Source organism: Ictidomys tridecemlineatus, chromosome 2 (genome assembly GCF_052094955.1).
Source record: "Ictidomys tridecemlineatus isolate mIctTri1 chromosome 2, mIctTri1.hap1, whole genome shotgun sequence".
In the NCBI taxonomy this organism is placed as follows: domain Eukaryota; kingdom Metazoa; phylum Chordata; class Mammalia; order Rodentia; family Sciuridae; genus Ictidomys; species Ictidomys tridecemlineatus.
Genome location: NC_135478.1, coordinates 205,466,055 through 205,487,888, shown reverse-complemented (window position 1 = coordinate 205,487,888; position 21,834 = coordinate 205,466,055). Strand labels below are relative to the sequence as shown.

Below are 21,834 nucleotides of genomic sequence, written 5' to 3'. Positions count from 1 at the left end.
CAGAATGCTGAATTGTAATTTTTGTGCCTTATTTAATTGCTTCTTTGATGTTGTTTCCAGAGTTTCTCCATGATAATGTTTTATTGACAATCTTTATAGCTAAACATCTGTATATATTCAAAATTATTTTATTTGGTTAGGTTCTCAGAATTGCAGTCTTAGAAAGCAGAAACTTACTAAATATATATTGTCAAATTGCTCTCTGTAAAAGTTTTACAAAGCTATGATCATAATGTTAGTAGATGCTTGTAGTTCCTCCAGTTGTCTTGTCAAAGCTTGGTTTTGGAATATTTTGTTTGAAAATGTCAAAAAATATCTTCTACATTTATTTTCTTCATTAGATTCTTGGGTGCAAAAAATATCAGATATTTTACACTAAATTTGAAAGCTTTCTTTCTCAAAGGAAGGCAATAATTAACTATCACCAAAGGATATAATAATGCCTGCTGGTCTGTAGTCTTATTAATGGTGGGAGTGTTGTGTTCTTCACACAGATGATAAGGCAACCATTGACAGATAATAGATCTTAAGTACTGCAATAAGCCAACCGTGATATCATGATGGCTCAGGCCAAGTTGGTGGCAATGGAAATGGTTTTATTCTGGAAACATTTTGAAAACAGAGTTGACAGAATTCTTTGATCAATTGTATATGGAATGTAATAGAAATTGAAGAGTCAGTGATTACTTCATAGTTTTTGGCCAGGGTATGAAACAGTTGTTATGGAAATGGAAAGATTGTAGAAAATCTTGTTTCTCAAGCAAGATCAGTTCAATTTGTACATGTTAAGTGTGTTATGCATTCATATGATAAGAAAGAGGAGGTGTTGATTATAGGGTTGGATATGTGATTCTGGTGTTGGTTGTATTCTAAGCTAGAGATATAAATCTGAAGACTATCAGTATATAATTATTATTTAAGAGAAAAACATTAGACAAAAATCGCCATGGGAGTAAATGTGAAAAGAGAAGAAGACTCAATCTTGGGGAAACACAGTTTGGGGAGATGAGAAGAAACCAGCAAAGGAGACTGAGAAGAAGCAGGAAGAGAAGTAGGGGAAAAAATAAGGAGAGTGTAGAGCTTGGCAGGAAATTTAAAGAACTATTTTCAAGAGAAGGGAGTGATCAGCCATGTCAAATGCAGCGTCAAGATGAGGAACAATAATCCACCATTGCATATAACATGGAGGGGCAGGTAATTGGCAACCTTTTTAAGAGTAGGTTTGGTGAAATGTTATGATGAAAACCTGATTAGATGGGTTTGAGAAATAAGAGAAGTGAGAAAGGGAAGATATTGACTATGAGCAGTTCTTTCCGGTGGTTTCAATTAGTGGATGGAAGGAAATGTAGTAGTTGGATAGGGAATTGATGTCAAGACAATAATTTTGTTTTTCTAAATGGGAGAAATAATAATTTATATAGCAATAGGAAAGGTCTAATGGAAAGGGAGAATTTGATGATCAGGTGAAGGTAGAATTTCTGGTATATTATCTTTGGTAGGCAAGAATGCGATGGATGTGTTGTAAGAGCAGGTATCTCTTGTGGAAGTGGTTGGGCTTTGGAGAATTACATGGATAGCTAATTCCCAGTAACAGGAGGGAAGACTGAGAAGGAGAGTGCAGATTCATGTAGGTGGAGAGATGCAGTAGCTGTCGTCTGTGGAATGTATTTTCTTGTTTCCTTTTTCCCAGTGCTCTAGGAAGCAGATTTATCTTCTTAAAATGAATGGGGGTGGGGTAGTAATTTGAAGTTTGAGAGAAGACATGGAAGACACAGTGAGAAGTGAATGCTCCAGTAAGATGGGATGTGATTGTCAGGCAGCTTTAAGGGACTACTCAGTTTAGTGTCCATTAGGATAAAGTACCCGTGGTCTGCCAGATGGTATGCTGCTCTTCAGCTTCATTTAGTTGCATTGAGTAGGCATGGAGCAGGTAACAGAGTGTTTTAATCAAGATTGGTTTGGCCGGATGAGTATCACATGTCAGGTTATGGGTAGGGAGGTTTGCAAAGCAATGAATAGTAATTTAAGCCGAGAAAGGAAGGGAGTGAGATAGGAGGGAGGTGAGGCACAGTGAAGCGGAAGTATACTCAATGATTTATGAGTTTTATAAGGGTCAAAAGATTAAAATCAAGTGTTGAGGAGAAAGCTAGAATGAATAGAGATGGTCAAACAATGAGAGACTGGAGATTAAGAATATGGTCGGTGAGAATATGGTTTTAGGGAGATGAAAGAAGGAGAAGGTCGTTGAATGAGATGAGCTGAAGGTGCTGTAAAGCCAGAATTGAACAAGTCACTCAAGTACCTGTCAAAATAACCAGTAAGTGCAATAGGAATAAGTGTTGCAGAGTGTGATCATAAATCAGGAACCAAAATTTTTAGTAAATAAAGAGAAATGACTAGGAGTCTTGAAGAGAAGAATGGGTGATAGGTAGGTAGTATAATCTGATGACATGAGATGCAAAATAGGGTAATTTTTAGTGGAATGAAGGAAAATAGCACAACATGGCAATAAAAAGAAAAATGGGTACATCTTCTGCCATTAGACTCCCATTAGAAGAAGCTCTCTTAAGTGGAGGCTGCAAACATAACAGTATCTGCAAGAAAAAGCTGATTCCCAAAGTAAGACAATGAAGGAGATACTCAGAGAGATTGGAAATAAGGGATTTTGCTAATTTTCATGTGTGAGTTCCAAAAAAGCATTATCAAAGGGTATCTGGAGGTTCTGAATTGTGGGAGAAGGGGGAAGAGCTGGAGATGAGGGTGACTTGGGAGTTTAGCTTTTTACAGTGATAGACATAAACTGAGATAAAGGCCTTGATTAGATTAGTCTTGACATTTAAAGCAGGTCAACATGATGAGGCTGTGAGTGTTGGTGGTAGGTAGGTGGTAGGTGCTCTCTTGCCAGGAACAGGCAGAATTTGGGACTCCCACTTGATTTCTGCTCTGAGGGTCATGCAGGTGGGTGTGGAAGCAGTTTTACTTTGAGCACATAGCTCTTTTTGATTTCTGATAATGGAGTCTGACCAAGGGATATGGTCTTACTCCCAGAATATGGATGTGAAGAAGAATATAAAAAACAAAGATATAAAGATGCTTAGCTGTAGAGAGCCACAAACAAGTCAAGATGGCGCCTGGCACTTTGCCAGGAGGAGTGGTTTTGGGGGTAACACCAGTGAGTCATTAAGATGATGTTAATTGAGTTAAGCTGTGTAGAATTGTTAAGATGAGAATTGCTGTATCTGGATGATGTTAACTAAGTTGAGATATGTATAATTGTTAAGATGATGAGGATTGCTGTATCTGGATGATGTTAATAGAAACAAGCTGTGTATAATCAGTTAAGGGTACATATACCTTTGCTGTCCACTAATAAAGCAGCTCCCACTGTATCAATCTTTACAAGTTGCTTGTCACTCCCCCCACCCCCCCTGTTAATTTGCCCAGCCAGCCAGGCTGCAGCACTTAGCAGGTAGTTAGTAATTTAAAGAGAAATCTTAAGGGTAGTTCTGTCTTGCTGAGTCCAATTTTTAAATAATTAAAATTATAAAATTTGGTGAATATAAACAATTTATTTGAACAACATCCCCAAAGTTCAACATTTTTAAAATACCAAAATCTTTTATTCCTCAGATACTCACAGGAAATCTAAGTCAATTTTGAAAAAAGTCCATCGGTTTTCTTCTTTGACTTAGCTGTGTTGGAAAGGAGCATGTCCTCCTCTGTTGAGAATCTACCTTGTATTTCACCAGGGCTGCATTCAATTGGTTTGCTGTTTCATATTCCATGGTTTCTTTAGCTTTCTAAGAGGTAATGAGTCACAATGTTCAGAATATGTCAACGCATCATTGTATGTTAATAAAATCTTACTAGACTCTTTGTAAACTGTTAATTTGATTATACTTTTATGTCCTGATGACATTTAAAAAAATATATCAGAATAAAGCTAGGCAATTCTGATTTGTAAGGTTTGGGGGTACCCAGGCTTTATGTTTTTAGTATTGTGGTTTTGCTGCAAATCCAGGCTTGGAAACCTTTGCTTTATTATGAATAAGTAGGCCATGAATAAGAGCTAAGACTAACAATGGTGCTCATTGCAACTCTTACTTAAACAGATTCACTCTAATTCCCCGAATCTAAACATACACACAAAAAGCTCCCTGACAAGTTTCATCAGATTGTGACTTACTCAGTAGAACCTGACTAAAATAGCCTCACCTTGTAGAACAGGGCATATAGAAAATTCCCTGTATGTGCATAAATAAGCAGGAAAGAAAATTTTTTGTTTACAGATTGGAAAGTAATAAAATGAATTTTTCATCTAAAAACTAGATTGTGGATAAGCATTTATTTCTCTTTTGTCATTTCAATTTAATTTAGTTTAAACAAAATAGGAATTTTAAATACCAGTTCTTATACACTGAGGAAATAGATATTACTTTGCCAAAGGATCTGTAAGGTTAATCCTTGATTAAAGAGAGTAAGAAAAAAAAAAAGATGAACTGGTAGTGAGTTGGGGGAGAGGTACGTAGAATAAAGAAGAGTTTTTTTCTTTAAAAAAAATTTCTAAACTAAAATTTCCTGAATTTCCTTAGGTAAAAATGAAACTTGGATTTATTTATTTATAGTATTGGCGATTGAAACCAGGGTGCTTTACCACTGAGCTGGTAAAGCCCTTTTCATTTTTCATTTTGAGACATGGGTTTCACTAAGTTGAACAGACTGGCCTCAAGCTTGCAGTTCTCCTGCCTCAGCCTCCTGAATAGCTGGGATTATAGGCATGTGCCACCAAGCCCAGCAGAAGTTTGCATCCTTAAAGCTTACATTTTTTGAGTTCTTTTCTTTGATAGATGTTTCATTTGTGAAAAGCTTAATAAAGTCTTTGATATTCATTGCAACCCATGACCTGTGGGATTTTTCCTATTTTCATGGGATAGATGATAATCATAGTTGAAATTTTTATTTTTAAAACTTTATATTATCCTCAATAAATTACACTAAACATCTTTAAGACTGCTTTAAGGAAAACACAGCAATAATTTTGTGCAATATAACAGTCATTGAATGTTAGAATAGGGAGGCAAAATCAGCCTATTGCCTTACAGTGTAATATTTTGCATAGTTCTGTGGGTTGACTAGGTAGATATACTTCTTTTTTTTAAGAGAGAGAGAGAGAGAGAGAATTTTTTTTTAATATTTATTTTTTAGTTTTTGGCGGACACCGCATCTTTGTTTGTATGTGGTGCTGAGGATCGAACCTGGGCCGCACGCATGCCAGGCAAGTGCGCTACCGCTTGAGCCACACCCCCAGCCCTAGATATACTTCTTGCCGTTTTAGTTGATGCACTGTTATATATGAAAAATGTGAAATAGCCTCCATCACATGGTTCGAAATTGTTGCCAGCATTCATTGGGAATTCAAGTGGATTTTCAGCTAGGGATTTTGGTTCTCCTCCAAAAATACATGAATCTTTGTATGTGGTTATACTTTCTGACAACCAATAGTGGTTGGATTCAAAAAAAGAGAGTTCCAGATCTCAGATGTTACATAGTATCATTCCTGCCTCTTTGTATGAGGGTCAGTTCAGTTTCAAAGGGAGGAGAAATGGCTCTATACTTTGCATGAGAAGAATGACAAAGAATTTGTAGCTGTTTAACATCATCCATAATCCATCCTTTGGCCACAAATTATTCACATTTTTTCACATATACAGAGTATACTGAATTCCTTCAAAGACCCCTGAAATATCTCATTTCTTTGTGGCATCAGGAGTAGACTTAAGGTTCAGGTTTTTGTCATCTGAATCTGGCCCAAGTGTGAACAAGACTACTTGCATGGGGAAGGGAAGGTACAGTACAGAACTTTGAAATGAAAAGATAAGTTATCTATTCTCCACACACTCAAGATGCAGGAGCAAGAGGGAGAGAATGACTGCATGAGATAATACTGTTCCAAAAGGGTGGAAAGAGGAGCTACTACATAGTCACTGGTTCATTGAAATTCTGATATTGATACAGATAAGTCTCAAGTTCCTTCTGTCTCTGGGAAAGGGAATGTATATTGATTAAGGCTTTGTTCTGCTTCCTGGAAATGGTACTTTGTGGTTCTTGGCTCTACTCTGAGTCACAATATCTTTCCATAAGAAATGTCCCAGGCTTCAAGTTAAATAACTTTCTAGATTTGCTTTCATGACTTGTAGAAGGTTTGAACTAACTGTTCATTTTGGTCCAAGCTATTGGTGGACCCAGTGATCTAATTCTCTTAAAAACTTGGCCAGTTTCATGTGAATCTCATTTGTATTTACCTTATTAGTTAAAACTACATATGCAAGTCTTTTTTTGAGCTAGGCCCCTCTCCACTCTTTACTGTGAATTAAAATTCTATGTGATATCCTTCAAGAATTTCAATTCTTGGAACTTTTAAGATTCTCAGGGGCCCTGGAGATGTAGCTTATTGGTAGAGCACTTGCCTAGCATGTGTGACCTCCTGTGTTTGATTCCCAGAAACACACATACACACACACACACACACACACACACACACACACACACACCCTTAGAAACCCTTTTGTCTTGCTGAGGAGGCAGGTCTTATGAATCTTAGAAACTCTTTTAGATAGATGATGTGGTGCAGATGAAACAGCCCTATGTCTTCCCAAGGTCTTAGCAAAAGGCTGTACAGCCACATCCTTGACTTGACTGGACTTGGACTTGAGGGGACATTTTGTTGGCAGCACCTTGACTTAATCTTAGCTCTGAAGCTGTTTCTTTGAAAATTATTGCAATATCAGATTTTGTTGTTGTTCATTCATTAGTTGCTTTCTTATGCATTTTATTGTGACTATAATAAATGATATGTCCTCCTTAGTGCCTCACTTCAGAAGCACATGATTTTGGTTTGTTCCAATACTGGTGATGTCACTGTGGGGATTGTTTGGTTAGGGTGATGTCCCCTAGTTTTCTTCAAAGTCGAATTATTACTTAATGATACATTTTAAATATAAAATAGAATACTAGGATTTGGTTAGGAAACTTATGCATCAAATATGTTGAGTCTTAGATGCCTGTTCAACATCCTAGTAGAGACTGGCTCAGAAACAGGGGTGTAAATAGATTAGAAAGGTGAGGCAGTGTTCAAAATGTTCCCATTTTCCTGTTGAAAATAGAAAAGCCAGGTTATCATTAGGGGCTAGTGATGTAGGACCATTCTGAAGATTGATGGAGAAGGGTTCAGAAGGGTTTTCTCAGAGTAAGAGATTAGAATGTAATGGGCTTATGGGCAAAGTTGTATTGAAGCATCTATTTACAACTAATTGAACCTGTGATGCTCAGATGTTCTGTTTCTTGGAGTTAGACTTTGCTTTATAGAAAAGTTAAGTTTACCACACTTGATGTTTAGTCACATTAGTACAATGGAAAGGGAACAGGAGGGCATAAGGAACTTTCTAGTGTGTGTGGCTGGGCAATTACCATTATGGATCATGGAATGTAAACTGGCTTACGTTGAAAAGAAGAGATGAATGGCAGTGACAAAATGGTAGTGGGTCATTGGTTATTGATAGTGCTTATGTTCTGATTTAATACTATACCAACTTTATGATGTCAATTTTAAACATGGCAAATTGTATTCATAATAGCTAAATAACTTGACCAACATTATACAGCTAGTAAATGGCAGAGGTTTTAGATGGAAAAATCAAATGCACTCCAAACTTTTGTATTGTACTAGCTGCCTCTGGTTCATGAGTTGCTCACTAGACAAAGGATAATCATTATTATGACTGAAGATGTTTACATAGTATTTGTTTTGCTTATTCCAGGCTTCTTATGGCATGTAAATGAAAATAAAGTGTTGTGAGAATACATTTTTAATTTAAAACCATCTCTGCCTTTAGAAAATGAGTAGCCTTTAGAATTTGATTGAAAATGGTTTTATTTCTGTCTTTCAAAGGTCACAAGCATTCACACATATCAATCAGTATTGAATAAGCTGTTATCATGGAGTGAATTCTACCTTATCCACTTACAGTGAGGTAAAACTTCTATGCTAAGGAGATCCTCTGTTTTTCTCCACTTACCATGACATAAGAAGATCCTCACTGAACAATACATAATGATGTTCTAAGGAAAAGAAGAGCAGGTAGTTTTGATTTTATCTACTTCAGGAGGCTTCAAGAAATTTACTTGTGTTCTCAGACTTGATGGAGGTAAGGAGGATTTTATGGTTCAGTAGAAGGAACAGTGGCATCTTAAATAGGAGGTTTTTCAAGCCTAATAATTAAAATAACAATACTTAGCATACTTTCACAATACTGCAAACAAACAAAACCAAATTGCAGGGACTGTTTTTGGTTTAAATTACATGGAGCCTTTTCTATCAAATCTTGTAGATATAGAGGCTTGGTTGAAATAGCTGCATAATTCCCCAGCAGAGTGTTTTTCTTTGCTGTAATTACATTCCTGCAGTGACTCATGCTCTCTTAATGCCTAGATTTTATAATTCAAAGGACAATGTTCCCTTGAAATTTGAAAACCTGGAAGACTTGAAAATTGTGTTTTAAAAAAATTATTATTGCTATTACTACTGCTACAATTGCTATCCTCTGTGGATTGTTTCACTTAGGTGCTTTTGATTTCATTTATGCAAGCTCCATAATGGGGATTTACTCTTGTGACAGTGAGGGGGATAGGATCCCAGGTATGCCCAACAGTAGGGATAGACTGTTTTGGGTTCATGGACTTCAGCTGCAGAGATTTGGGGCCTTCACTCTGCTATTCACTCTTTCTGCTTCTCTTTCTTTTATCAGCTGAAAGTTGTTCCCTTTACCACACCCCACCCCCACCCTGCCCGCATTTACTCTTTCAGATTCCCCAGAGAAGGAACCTGGCTGGGTGAGCTAATAAACACTTCCTCTTTGTGGTAGTGTTTCTCTCCCACTTCTGAGGCCTGAGGCAGTTGTTTCAGACTGGTAGCAAGGCCAGGGGATTGACTTTTGCAAAAATCTGGCTGCCACCTCTTCTGTTTTAGCTGTGGGCTTGTTTGGGGTCTGGGTTTGGTTAACAGGGTGCATTGTGGATGCTGTAGCAATTACTAGTTTTGTTAAAGGCAAATCTTTACTGTTCTGCTTCACTATTTTGTCAGAAACCTTTGGAAATTTTTGAAATATTGTTCAACTCTCTTGAGAAGTCAGCATGTGCAGAGGAGGCCAGGGAGCTGAATCTTGATTGTTCAGAGACAAATGTCCTTGTTAAAGAATTGGTTTAGGTGTGGTCATGTAATGTAATTCTTGCTTAAGATACTAGAGAATATAAATGTTAGGTGCTTTGAGTTTTAAGTGTTTTCTCATTCTTTCAAAGAAATACCAAGAATTTTTTTAAAATCATGGAATATTTTTTAAAAATTAAGTTGTAGACACAATACCTTTATTTTATTTATTTTTATGTGGTGCTGAGGATCAAACCCAGTGCACCTCACATGCAAGGCAAGTGCTCTACCACTGAGCCAACCTCAGCCCTACCATGGGATATTTTTAATCTTCATGAGATATTTTCAGTTATAACAGCAAAGTTATAGGTCATGAGATCAGCGAATTAAGAGAACAGGTCAACCACTGTACTGATTAATGCCAGAGCAGAAAGTTGAACATATTCTTGGTTGCATTAATTGATACAGAGCTACCACATGAGCCAACCCTTGAAGTGCCCTGATGTGGGAAACCTACTTTGGTGCAATAGTAGCCTCTTGGTATGCTATCAGGAGAACTCTCCCAGAGGTCAGGAGGCAGAAAACTTCCATAAACCAAATTCAGATCCTCAACTCACAGTTTGCCGCAGTCTGTCTGGGCACAAAATAACCGAGCCACCACAAAAGCCGTGTAGATTCCAACAGCAACTCTTTATTCCTCGAACTCTCCCGGGCACTCTACACGCATGTTCTGGGGAAAATACATACCCTCCACCGGGCTCTGCGTACCAAATACTCTCAGAACCCCGTGAGAACTCCACAGGAACTCAAGGAGCAGGATACGCCCAGCAGGATCCACCCTAAACCCAGATCCACCCAAATCCAGCAGGATCCATCCTAAACCTGAAGCCACCCTAATCCCTGAGCAGGGTCACCTTTCAAAGCAAAATGCCATTTGTCATTCCTACTTGGCTATGGCTCTCAGCAACAGTTTGCTAAATTAACTTAAGCACACTATAAGAGATAAGAGGAAAGAGATGGGCATATCCTGTATTCAGGATAGGGTATAGGGGGATGAGAAGGAGCATACCTGCTAATCCTGGAGTATAGAGTATTCATATTTCCTGTTTCTTTGTTGCACCTGTCTTCCCTGCTGATAATGTGGTTATGAGGACCAGAGTTAAAGTTTGTTCAAGTCTCACAGATAGCAGGTGCCCTGAACTAGTGACACCCACTTATTGTATCCGAAAGACACAGGACAAGTATGCCTGCTCAGCAGCTGTAGCATGCCAATTAACCTGACAAATACTCATAGTTTTATTTGTGATTTTTGGACAGACACCATAAGGGACAAGAATGAATGTTAGCAGTTGCATTTAACCAGAGTGTTCTCCCAGTATACAGTTAGTTATGTCTGGAGACATTTTTACTGTCATGACTGAGGTGTGTTGGAGCTGTACTGGTATTTAATGTGTAACAGGCAGTCTGCTTCTACCCTAAATATAAATATACTATAATGGTAAATGTATTGTAATGCATAAGATAGCCTCCCGAGACAAAAAAAAAAAATTATCTGGCCTAAATGTCAATAGGTCAGAAATTGAGAAACCCTTGGTAGCACCAGTGGGTGATAGAAATAAGACCTCAAGAATATTGATTGTGCACATTTAGGGTATCCTGGGTGTTAAGTGTCTCTTGCTTATTTAGTATATCATGAACTTTTATTACCTAGGTGTCTAATGGATATATTAGTTTTCTCTTGAGTATCCATTCCTTTCTGTAAATGGGTAATACATAGGAGATTTTACTATGAAGTAATAGCATCCTATGAATTCTGCCCACATCTAACAAAATTTTGCTTACTAACTACTCATCTATACCTAAAATGTTTTAAAGGTTTTGTATATAATTTTTATAAACTTCAAATATATTCATTAACAGAACAGAATATTCTCAAATGGAAATTCATATTACACTTGCCCTGGAATTTCTAACAAGATGATAAATATCTTGATTGTTTTACCCACTTTTAGTTATGTTTTCAGCAGCTTGAGGCTTATAGCATCCTGGCTGGGTCTCATATAAAGTTAATATGAAAATATATTCCCAAGAGCAATGAAGCATGGACTTAGACTATAATTATAGGTTCCCTAAATGGTAACATAAGCATCAGATTCTAGAGCCTTATGGTGCCTGCATTAATGTAATGCATGTTTGCACATTCCCTTTATATTTCAAGCAATTGTAGGCATGGTGCTTATCAAGATGGGCCTATGTGCTCAGATATTAACTTTGTTATGATTGTGACAATTTTGGCTGAGAAACCTACAGAGTATTTGAAGAAAGATTTTTTAGTTGGCTCAATGACTATAAATAGAGTAACATTATAAATTTATTAACTTTGGGCTGGGGATGTGGCTCAAGTGGTAGCCCACTCGCCTGGCATGCGTACGGCCCGGGTTCGATCCTCAGCACCACATACAAACAAAGATGTTGTGTCCGCCGAAAACTAAAAAATAAATAAATATTTTTAAAAATTCTCTCTCTCTCTCTCTCTCTCTCTCTCTCTCTCTCTCTCCCTCTCACTCTCTCTTTAAAAAAAATAAATTTATTAACTTCATGTATTTTTATTTATTGATGACAATTTTACTAATATTTTACTGCTTTTAAAAAATTAAAGACTTCTTATAGAAAGTGTGTCTTGCGGTACTTCTCTTAAAAGGGAAAATTTTTCACATATATGGGATTAAAGCGTATTAAGGTTCTATGAATATTTAAGTTTATATAAGAAGGTATTGTTGAGAAGAGGCTTAAAAAGAAAGTAATTTTAAAATGCTTATGGCACATTCCTTTTCATTTCTTTTAATTTTCCCCTCTTTTTTTGTGTGTGTGATGGAAACTAGTAATTTGTCAGATAAAAGTATTACACGTTAACTCGTAAAGAAATGATAAGATATAGTAGTCAATTAAAACTTTTTGATAAAAAGCTGAAGTTTGAAAAAACAAGAATAAAATGTCTTTAAAATAATGGTGTGCTGAAGCTGTGTGTAGTGCATGCTAGTAATCCTAGCTACTCTGGTCTGAGGCAGGAAGGAGGACCCAAGATTCCCGGCCAACCAGGGCAACTTAGCAAGACCTGAACACAAAGTAAAAAGGGTTGGGGGTATGGGTCAGTGGCAGAGCGCCCTGAGTTCAATCTCTAGTGCAAGGGGAGAAAAAAGGTGTGCTTACAGTAGTTTCCTAGAATTACTGCCTGGACCCAGGCAATCTGCTGTTGAGCAACTGGATGACAGGTGGGATAGCCAGTTCAACCTCCTCTCCTTTTAGAAATCCTGGGTTTGTTCTTTCTGTTCCTATAATGTGTGGATTTTGTTTTAAAATATAGTTAAAGAATTGTTAAAGCAGATGTGTGTGAACTTGATTCTGATCTTCATAGACTTTACCGGTGCTCTTTTGTCATCTTTTCTTCTTGTCATTGCAGTGATTTGTTATCCTCGGATTACATAGAGAGGCACATCGAACATGGAGGCAAGACTGTGCAAAGCAAAGTAAGTGAATTTTCCTTCTTTTGGAGGAAATTTTGAAACTCTTCAATACACTACTGCACGTGATTTCAATTTTCAGTGATACATCTAAAGGATGGTTTTGAGGTTTGAAAATATTTTTTTAAAAAAATGAAACTTTCAGTTATTAGAAAAAAATTCTTAGCACACTGTCAATTATTATAGTTATATTTTGTAGGACTAAGGTAGTTGCAAGTAGTTCTTTTTTAGATTATGTTACAGAAAATAATTTTTGGAATTTGCTTTTAAGGTTAATTCTTGAGAATCATGTGGTGAAGGGCCGGGGTTGTGGCTCAGTAATTGAGTGATTGCCTAGCATGCGTGAGGCACTGGGTTCAATCTCCAGCACCACATAAAAATAAAATAAAATAAAATAAAAATATTGTGTCCATCTACAACTAAAAAAAAAAAAGATGTAGTGAGATCTCAGGTTCAGAATAAGTGTGTGGCTTTGCATTTTTAATTCCCCAATTAAAGTATAAAATCATTAGACCTACTAGATGTTTCAGGGAATTTAAAATACCTGAAGGTGTATCTCAGAATACTGGCTATAACAGGTAAGCTCTGAAAACCTTGAAATACAAGTAAAAGCCTCCTCCAGAGGGAGAGAATGTGTTTTTCCCCAGGGTAATGATGGACTAATGGTGTACGTTAGGACATAGGAGACCAAGAGTACTGATGTGTAGACCTTCTGTTCAATGTGAGTTTGGCCAAGTGTACATTTGTTCTAAAGTGTTCACACATTCTATTCTACCTTATCTGATGATATATCATTTGTCCGTGTTTCTTTTGCTGAATAAAAATTTGATACATTCTTATTTAGAAAACTTGTAAGTAGCGAGCGAGGTTAAATTTGTTTCCATTTTGTTACATTTCCTTTTAGTGTTTTTTGTCTCACATATTTATATTTTTTTTATAGTACCATACGTATCTATAATATTATATCTTGCTTGTTCTTTAGTAAATGCTGTAACATATTGTGAACATTTTCCTAAGTTGTTTTCATATAAAGCCTATGTTCACCATTTTCCTATTTAACCTGTATTATGATAAAAAGATTTTTATTCAAATTGAATTCTGTTTTTGATAACCAAAATAAATTACATTTTTCTATTTAACCATACCAGAGGAAATTGAATTTTAAATTATTTTTATATGTTAACTAGAATAATTATTCTTTGTCTTCATCTTCGTCTTCTTCTTTTGTGGTGCTAGGATTAGACTCAAGACCTTATACATGCCAGATATAGTATATACTATACTACTGAACTGTACCCTTAGCCCATGAAAACTATTATGGAAAATGTCAAACATACAGAAGCTAAAATATAATGAACCTCTCTCACATCCATTTCCAGCGTCAGCTGCTATCAACATTACAATAACTTTGTGTATTTGAAAGCAAATTTCAGACATTACAACATTTTGCTAGTAAATAAGTCTCTACCTGAAATGCTTGCAATCAGAGGTGTTTCAGAGTTCATGTTTCTGGACTTTGGAATATTTGAATAGATTTTTCCTGGTTGAACATCTCTAACCCAAACTCCAAAATCCAAAATGTGATAAAATATAAAACTTTTAATGTTTTGTTTTGATGATCAGAAATTTTTGGATTTGGAACATTTTGGTCATGGATTTTCAGATAAGGTATGCTCAACCTACATTATCAATACATTTCTTTTTTTTTTTTTTTTTAGATAGCATGCCTTTATTTATTTATTTATTTTTTAAGAGAGAGTGAGAGAGGAGAGACAGAGAGAGAGAGAGAGAGAATTTTTAATATTTATTTTTTAGTTCTCGGCGGACACAACATCTTTGTTGGTATGTTTGTTGGTATGCTGAGGATCGAACCTGGACCGCACGCATGCCAGGCGAGCGCGCTACCGCTTGAGCCATATCCCCAGCCCCATTATCAATACATTTCTAACTGATACAGACTTAAAAACAAAACCTGTTTATTTTTACAAGTGACCTAAATATAATAATTAGGCTAGTCCCTCCACAAAATTATTCCAGCTTAAGGATAATTGTATGGTTGATCTAAATCACTGCCTTCCTGCAGAAAAGCATATCAGATACTTCTAGGTAGGACATAGGAGAATGGAGTAATTTTGCTTATAGTTTGAAAAAAGTTACCTAGAGTTAGAGTCTCTGTTTCCTTTTGTTCTCACCCCTGTTTATTTGATTCACTTCTCTTGTTTGTATGACACAGTTTTTCTAAATGTGGTTATCTCTTCTTGCTTTGTTGAAGAGGAGAAAAACCAGGCAGTTTCCTATCCATTTCTTTCTATGTCTGTCAGGGGAGTGGTGGAATGCAAGTATGAGCATGTAGGGTGGATCCAACAAACAGCTGTCTGCCTTCCTTGCTGTAATATCCTTTTTAGGAAACTCACACTTAATCAGCAAAGTGTACCCTGCTCTGAGGTTGTAAGCCTCCATGAGTATACATACATACGATCCACAAAGCACTGACTTTATTCCACAGTCTGCTGATTTTGCAGCCTGAGAATTGCATTTTCTTTGTTGATGGTTTTCTGCACCCTTTAGCCTATCAAATCAGGAAAATAGTAAATAGGAATTTTATCCAAACCCTTGTGCCAGAGGATATTTCTCCCTTTAAGAAAACAACTTTGATTTCACCCATCACCTCCATTATGTTTCCAGTCCATTTAAAAATCTCACTCAAAAATTTCCCCTGGTTTTTTTCCAGGAACCATATTGAAAGTGCTCAATCTGCTCATAAAATCCAAAGCCAGTAGTCAATTACTTCTCTGCTGGTCTCCTCATGTCCTGCCCTCTGTTCTTAGTTCTCTGGGATGTTTCCTTTTTTTTGTGGAATCTGGTTGAGTACTCTTTTTTTGTTAATAACTCAGAATTCTCTTAAACTTTTCTTTTCATTATTTATTATAGGTCAAACAAAATTGTAACATTTCGTACTTTTTTGTTTTCTTTCTCTCTACTGCCTTTTTAAAAAGAAAGCCTTAATTTTTTCTACCTTTTCTTTGCTTTCTGTCTTAGTTTGCTATGGTTGCCATAATAGAATAATAGGAATCTGTTATCTCATAATTTTGGAGGTGAGAAGTCTGAGATCAAGGTGCCCAGGGTTTATTCTGGGCTTGTGCATTGTCTTCTCCTATGTCTTTTTATGGTTCTGGGGGTTAGGACTTCAACATAGGAATTGGAGGGGGAATATAATTTAGCTCACAGAACCTTCCTTAAGAGACTTACAATTTTTGTTGTGTTTTTCTTTTTTGTCTTCATTGTTGTTTGTTTTTTAAAGTTGACATTTGTCTTAGGACTGAGGTAAATGAAAAAGGGTATATGAAATGAAAGCTAAATTCAGAATTTTTTTGTGTGTGTTGGTTGTCATAAACATGGACATATATGTCTTGAAGAAGCAAAACTATAGTCAAAATCATCATGCCAGATTTAAACAGTGGCCAGAAGCCAGGATATTAAATGGTTCTTTTTAAGTGCCATAGAATTTTTGTGAAAACTCCACAAAACACTGACTTTATTGCACAGATGCAGTGCATTTGATTTAAGGGTGTGAGTGTGAATGCGGGAAAAGAAATACATTAGTATGAAAAAATTTGTAATAGCTGCTTTGGTGAATCTTTCAGATTATAGTTTTATTTTAAAAATATTTTTAGTTGTAAAAATATAACACCAACACAGAAACTCATGTCAAACAACGTATAGGTTGATTAATTAAAAGCATGCACCTTTACATCCTCTGTCCAGTTCAAGCCATAGAGCTTGGCCAGCTCTTGCACCTGCTGCTTCATATACCCAAGCCCTGCACCTCCAGTGACACTTGCAAACACCAATCTGATTTTATGAGTACCCCCTCCTGTAGAGTTTTATCACTGAGGTATGTATCTTTGTAATTTAGTTTTGCCTGTTGAGGTTTTATAAAATAGATTTTAAAATTTATCTTTCTTTTTGTAATTTATTTGCTGAAGAAACCAGATTGTTTATCCTATGCAGTTTCCCACAGTCTAGATATTTAGGGTTGATTTCACTTTTATATTTAGAATAAAATGAAATACATTTCAGTGATTGTTCCCTAGCCCATGTTGTCCCATCCTCCCAGATATCATATTTGCCCAATCTCCTGTTTGTGGGATGTTTATATATGGAAAAGATACTATAATGCCCCAGCGTTCTATTTAAAGGACAATCTGTATTGTCATTCCTTTTTTTAAATTTCTGTATTATCATTTTATTTATTTATTTATTTTTAATTAAAATTTTAAAATTTATATATGATAGCAGAATGCATTACAAGTTTTATTACACATATAGAGCACAATTTTTCATATATCTGGTTGTATGCACAGTATATTTACACCAATTCGTGTCTTTATACATGTACTTTGGATAATAATGTCCATCACATTCCACCATCATTAATAACCCCATGCTCCCTCCCTTTCCTTCCCACCTCTCTGTATACATACATACAATCGACAAAGCACTGACTTTATTGCACATTCTGCTGATTTTGCAGCCTAAGAATTGCATTTTCTTTGTTGATGGTTTCTGCACCCTTTAGCCTATCAAATCAGGGAAATAGTAAATAGGAACTTCATCCAAACTCTTGTGCCAGAGGATATTTCTCCCTTTAAAAAAACAACTTTGATTGGATTATAGTTTGATTAGAGTTCTCTATCCCTCCCATGCCCGCTCTCTCTATCCCATTATAATCAGCCTCCTTATATTATAGAAAACATTCAGCATTTGTTTTTTGGGATTGGCTAATTTCATTTAGCATTATCTTCTCTAACTCCATCCATTTACCTTCAAATGCCATGATTTTATTCTCTTTTATTGCTGAGTAATATTCCATTGTGTATTGTATTAGCATTCTTAATGATAACAAAGGATATATAAGCTTTAGATTATGATTTGCAGCCTATTTTTTAAACGTTTATTTTTTAGTTGTAGGTGGACACAATACCTTAATTTTATTTTTATGTGGTGCTGAGGATCAAACCCAGTGCCTCATGCATGCTAGGTGAGCACTCTTCCTCTGAGCCACAACTCCAGCCCTGATTTGCTGCCTATTTTAATGTACCCATGTCAGTTTCACTGGCGTATTTGCAAATTTAGAAACTTAGGACTCAAGGGGTTAACAACAATTTTTATTATTTACTGGGTTTTATGTTTCATTGGTCAGATAGGTACGCATAATACTGATTTAAAAAGTTTTATTGAAACTTTTATTTAAAAAAATTTCTCCCAAGCTTACAAAGATAGTCTTTATTTGTAAAGAAGATAGATACTATTTGTTCCTTTATTAAGGCATATTCATAATCTCATCTTTCATTTATATTTGTTTCACATTCACTCAAAAATTAAGTTCTAAATTTACCCTTCTATTTAGGGAGAAGTATTATGTGATTAATAAGGACTTTAAAAAGAATTAACTAACCCTAACCCTTAACTAATAAAAAGCCTTAACTAATCAGAATCCTTTGGGAATATAGTTTTTATTTTGATTGTGGACATCTGTGGCTCTAGATTTATAAGACAAAGGAAACTGGAATTGGTGAATAGTGGCAACTGAGCCTAAAGAATTCAGTTTTCTGTTTCATATTTAGCTAGTTTTTATGTCTAACAACTGAAAGCTGCCAGTATTCTGGTTATTTGAAAATTTTGAAATTTCCAGTTATATAGGCTCAGTATTATAATACTACTAATAATAACAAATAACATTTATTACTGAACAATGTGGTAGGCATATTTGTATTCCAACCTCAGAACAATCTGTGATTATAAATGTAACTATTACCCTACTTTACAGAAACCAGGGCATAGAGAAGTTACATAGCTTATAGAAAGCAAAGCAGTAAGTAAGTAGTGGAGCTGTATTTTGAATCTTAGATTACCTAACTCCAGAGCTACGTTACATAAACTAGGATAGTCGTACAAGTTGAAATGTATTTTATTTGTCCCCTCCTTCCTTCTCTGCCTTCCTTCCTTCTTTTTCTTTCCTTATTTCCTCCTTCCTCCCTCCCTCCCCCCCCTCTCTCTCTCCTTCCCTCCCTCCTTTCTTCCTTCTTTTTTTTCCATATTAGGAATCAAACCTAGGTTCTCATATGTGCTAGACAAGCCCTCTACCATTTAGTTACATCCTGAGCCCTTTCTTTTCTTTTCCTCCCTTCCTCTCTTTCTTTCTCTTCTTTTTCTTTTTTCTTAAATATAAGAAGATAGCTCTACCTAAGTTCTGGAGGCTGGCCTAAAACTTGCCATCTACCTGCCTTAACCTCCCAAGTATCTGGGATACAGGTGTGTGCCACCACTACAGTTGCTATTTATTGTTTTTGTATACCCATCTAACTCATTTTGGATATTCCCAGTAATTACTTCTTTATAGCCTTTCATTCTAAGACTGAATAGCCTGTTTAAAGACCCTTCAGGTATCTCTCTCAGATTTGATTATGCATTAGGTAATTTTTCTGTAAAGTCAGTTGCTTTGGGCAAAAATGATAAAGACAAACTCCCATGCAAAGCCTGTTGTTGTTCACTGAAGAACATCGTGGGGGAAATGGCCTTAGTTTTAGAAGGCTGGGAGAGAAATGGTAAATTCTTTTCATATGCTAAGAACATTCATTGATGGAGAGGGAGTATATTTTCTGGGGGTCAAAAAGTAAAACTTGATGTCATTGTAAAGACATGATTTATTATGTCACCAATGAGAGATCATTTCCAGTCATCAATATTATTAGTTTTGATAATATTTTTGTTAAATTATTTGATCTCTGATAATATCAAAAGCAATGGCCACTAAGTGCCTATTTTTATTAGTTTGAATTGTTTCTAAACTACTATACATGAGTATTCCAGCTTGTCTCTGGATTAGGGTATATCTTAAGGTTGAGTGTACAGACACACTCATTACATAATACTGACTTTGGCCTGGCCATTGACTGGTTACTCGATCATTTGATTGCAGTGCACTCAGGAATCATTATCTCAGAATCTTAATTGTGTTCATAGCAGCAGTAGAAAGATGGATAAGAATCTGAGTGTGGGTCAAGGTTGAAGTCTGGAAATGGGTTAAGGAATGGAAGAGAATGATGAGTGTTGGGGAGCAGGTGTTAGAGGAGAAAGTGTCTACTTAGGGGTGAGAGAGGTTATTGTGACTCCAGGGAAACCTTTTGTTCTAATAAAATGTGGTATAATTGACATTAAAATATTTTGAATGGAACTGAAATGGCCACTGTCATTTCTGGAAACAGAGTAATAGGGCAGTTGATTTAGAAGCAAGGAGGAAGTTTGAGTTTTTCTGCAGAAAGGTTTTTGTCCTGCTGCTCACATCCATCTTTCTCCCCTGGGGCTGCAGTGCCATGAAAGATTTCTAACTTAGCACAACACCATCTCCTGGCTGGCTCCTCTGCTTCCAGCGGTGTCTCCAAATCCCCTTTGAACTCATTTCTAAAGTCAAATTTCTTCCTTCTTAAAAAAGTGATGCCCTTTTAAAATTTTGCCTTCATCTTTTTGTTTTCCACAATAAATGTGCCAATGACAGAAAAAACAATACTATAGAATATGGATGTAAGAAATCATTTAGAAATCTTTAAATATGTGACTGTCAAAACAATAAATAGTTCAGCAACTTTGTAGTTCCTATAAACCTCAGTGCATTGATAAAAAATTTCTTGTGATCTCTAAACATACTCAAGATTTCTCTTGTCTTCTTTTCTAGATTTTTCTACAAGGAACACTCAGATAATTCAAAAAGGGTACTATGTGTTAAAGAAATAATGTTTCTTAATATGTTTTTAAGATATTTTATGTGTTAAAAAATCACAAATAATTATATGTTTTTTTTTATAATTATATGTTTGATATAATGTTGTGGATGCCTTTCTTAAGTAACAAATGTTTTCAGTTGGTCATTTGTGACAGAATTTAGTTTATGTAAGATGTAGGTTAGGGATTGCATTCTGCATTTTTGCTTCAATTTTAAAATAACAAGACCTTTCCTTAGCATATCCTTTTATGAAACAGATTTTTCTCAAATTCCATTTCATATATATGAATAGTACAGAAATGCTTGAAATGTTTCCTTTTTTGGCCACACAAATACAAAATTAGCTATTAAACTGTCAAAATTGTCTCATATATATTTATTACAGCAGAAAAGATGAACAGAGTTAGTCTGCTTTTGTTTATCCTGGATATTGAGTTTCCTTATTGATTCTCAAAACTGCATTACTATACAGAATCTTTTTATAAAACAAGACAAGTAAGTGATTAAGAAGGAAAGAAAAACCAGGCTTTGATGTGCAGTAAATTTTGCTACATACATTAATACAGAGCCATCTACACCATTGCATCAGCAATCAGTCTTCTAAAGTAGAGACCTGACCTTTTTTCATGTAGCATTTTAGGTTATCTTTTTGTTTTGTAGGCTGCCTTTGAGATGAAATGCAAGCAGTAGTCACTGTTGCCAAGTAATCTATACTGAAGCTTTTTCTGTCTCATTTTTCCTATTTTAATTTTTTTTAGAACAACTCAGCAGCAGCATTTTTCTTCCAAGATGACTTTCTTATTTACAACTTTACCTTACATTTGAGAAGAATGCTTTCTATCTTGAGTTCTCACTACAGTAGCTTTTCCAAGAGACTCTTGGATAATACTTAGTCACCTAGACAGGAGTTGAGTCACGTGGCCTGGGAAGATGATTTTAGAAAGGATTTTTTAAAAATAGATCTATTTATAGAAGTTGTCACTTAAGCTTCTAATTTTATCATTAAATTTCTAATCCAAGTTTCAAGCATTTTCCTTGACTCCAGGGAGATGGGGAGGCCTCTATCCAAGTAGAGAAACTCAGTGATGTGCATTTTAAGGCTGGCTGATGGACAGAGTGTCAATTGAAGACCCTCAGTTAATCCTTGAAGGGTCTCCTGCTGCCATGGTAACTGAGATTTTTCTTTGAAACAGCTTTATTTAGATATACACACCATAAACTGAGGTGGCTTTTGGTCTCCATTTTCTCAGTTATGGGAACATAGATTCTTTAACAGAGTGTGTAAATAAAGTTGTTTAAGTGATCCCAAGTGATGAATGAAGCAGTGA

At 35.8% G+C, this 21,834-nt stretch overlaps 1 protein-coding gene across 18 annotated transcripts in view; it reads left to right on the top strand.

The window, feature by feature from the left end:
- The window catches only part of Adam22 (ADAM metallopeptidase domain 22), a 218,676-nt gene that overhangs the window by 90,380 nt on the left and 106,462 nt on the right, over positions 1 to 21,834 (top strand). For all 18 annotated transcript variants that reach the window (XM_078040466.1, XM_078040465.1, XM_078040475.1 and 15 more), the window contains exon 4: positions 12,663 to 12,729. In XM_078040466.1, coding sequence (XP_077896592.1) covers positions 12,663 to 12,729 — 67 coding nt within the window. The remainder of the gene's footprint in view (positions 1 to 12,662; positions 12,730 to 21,834) is intronic.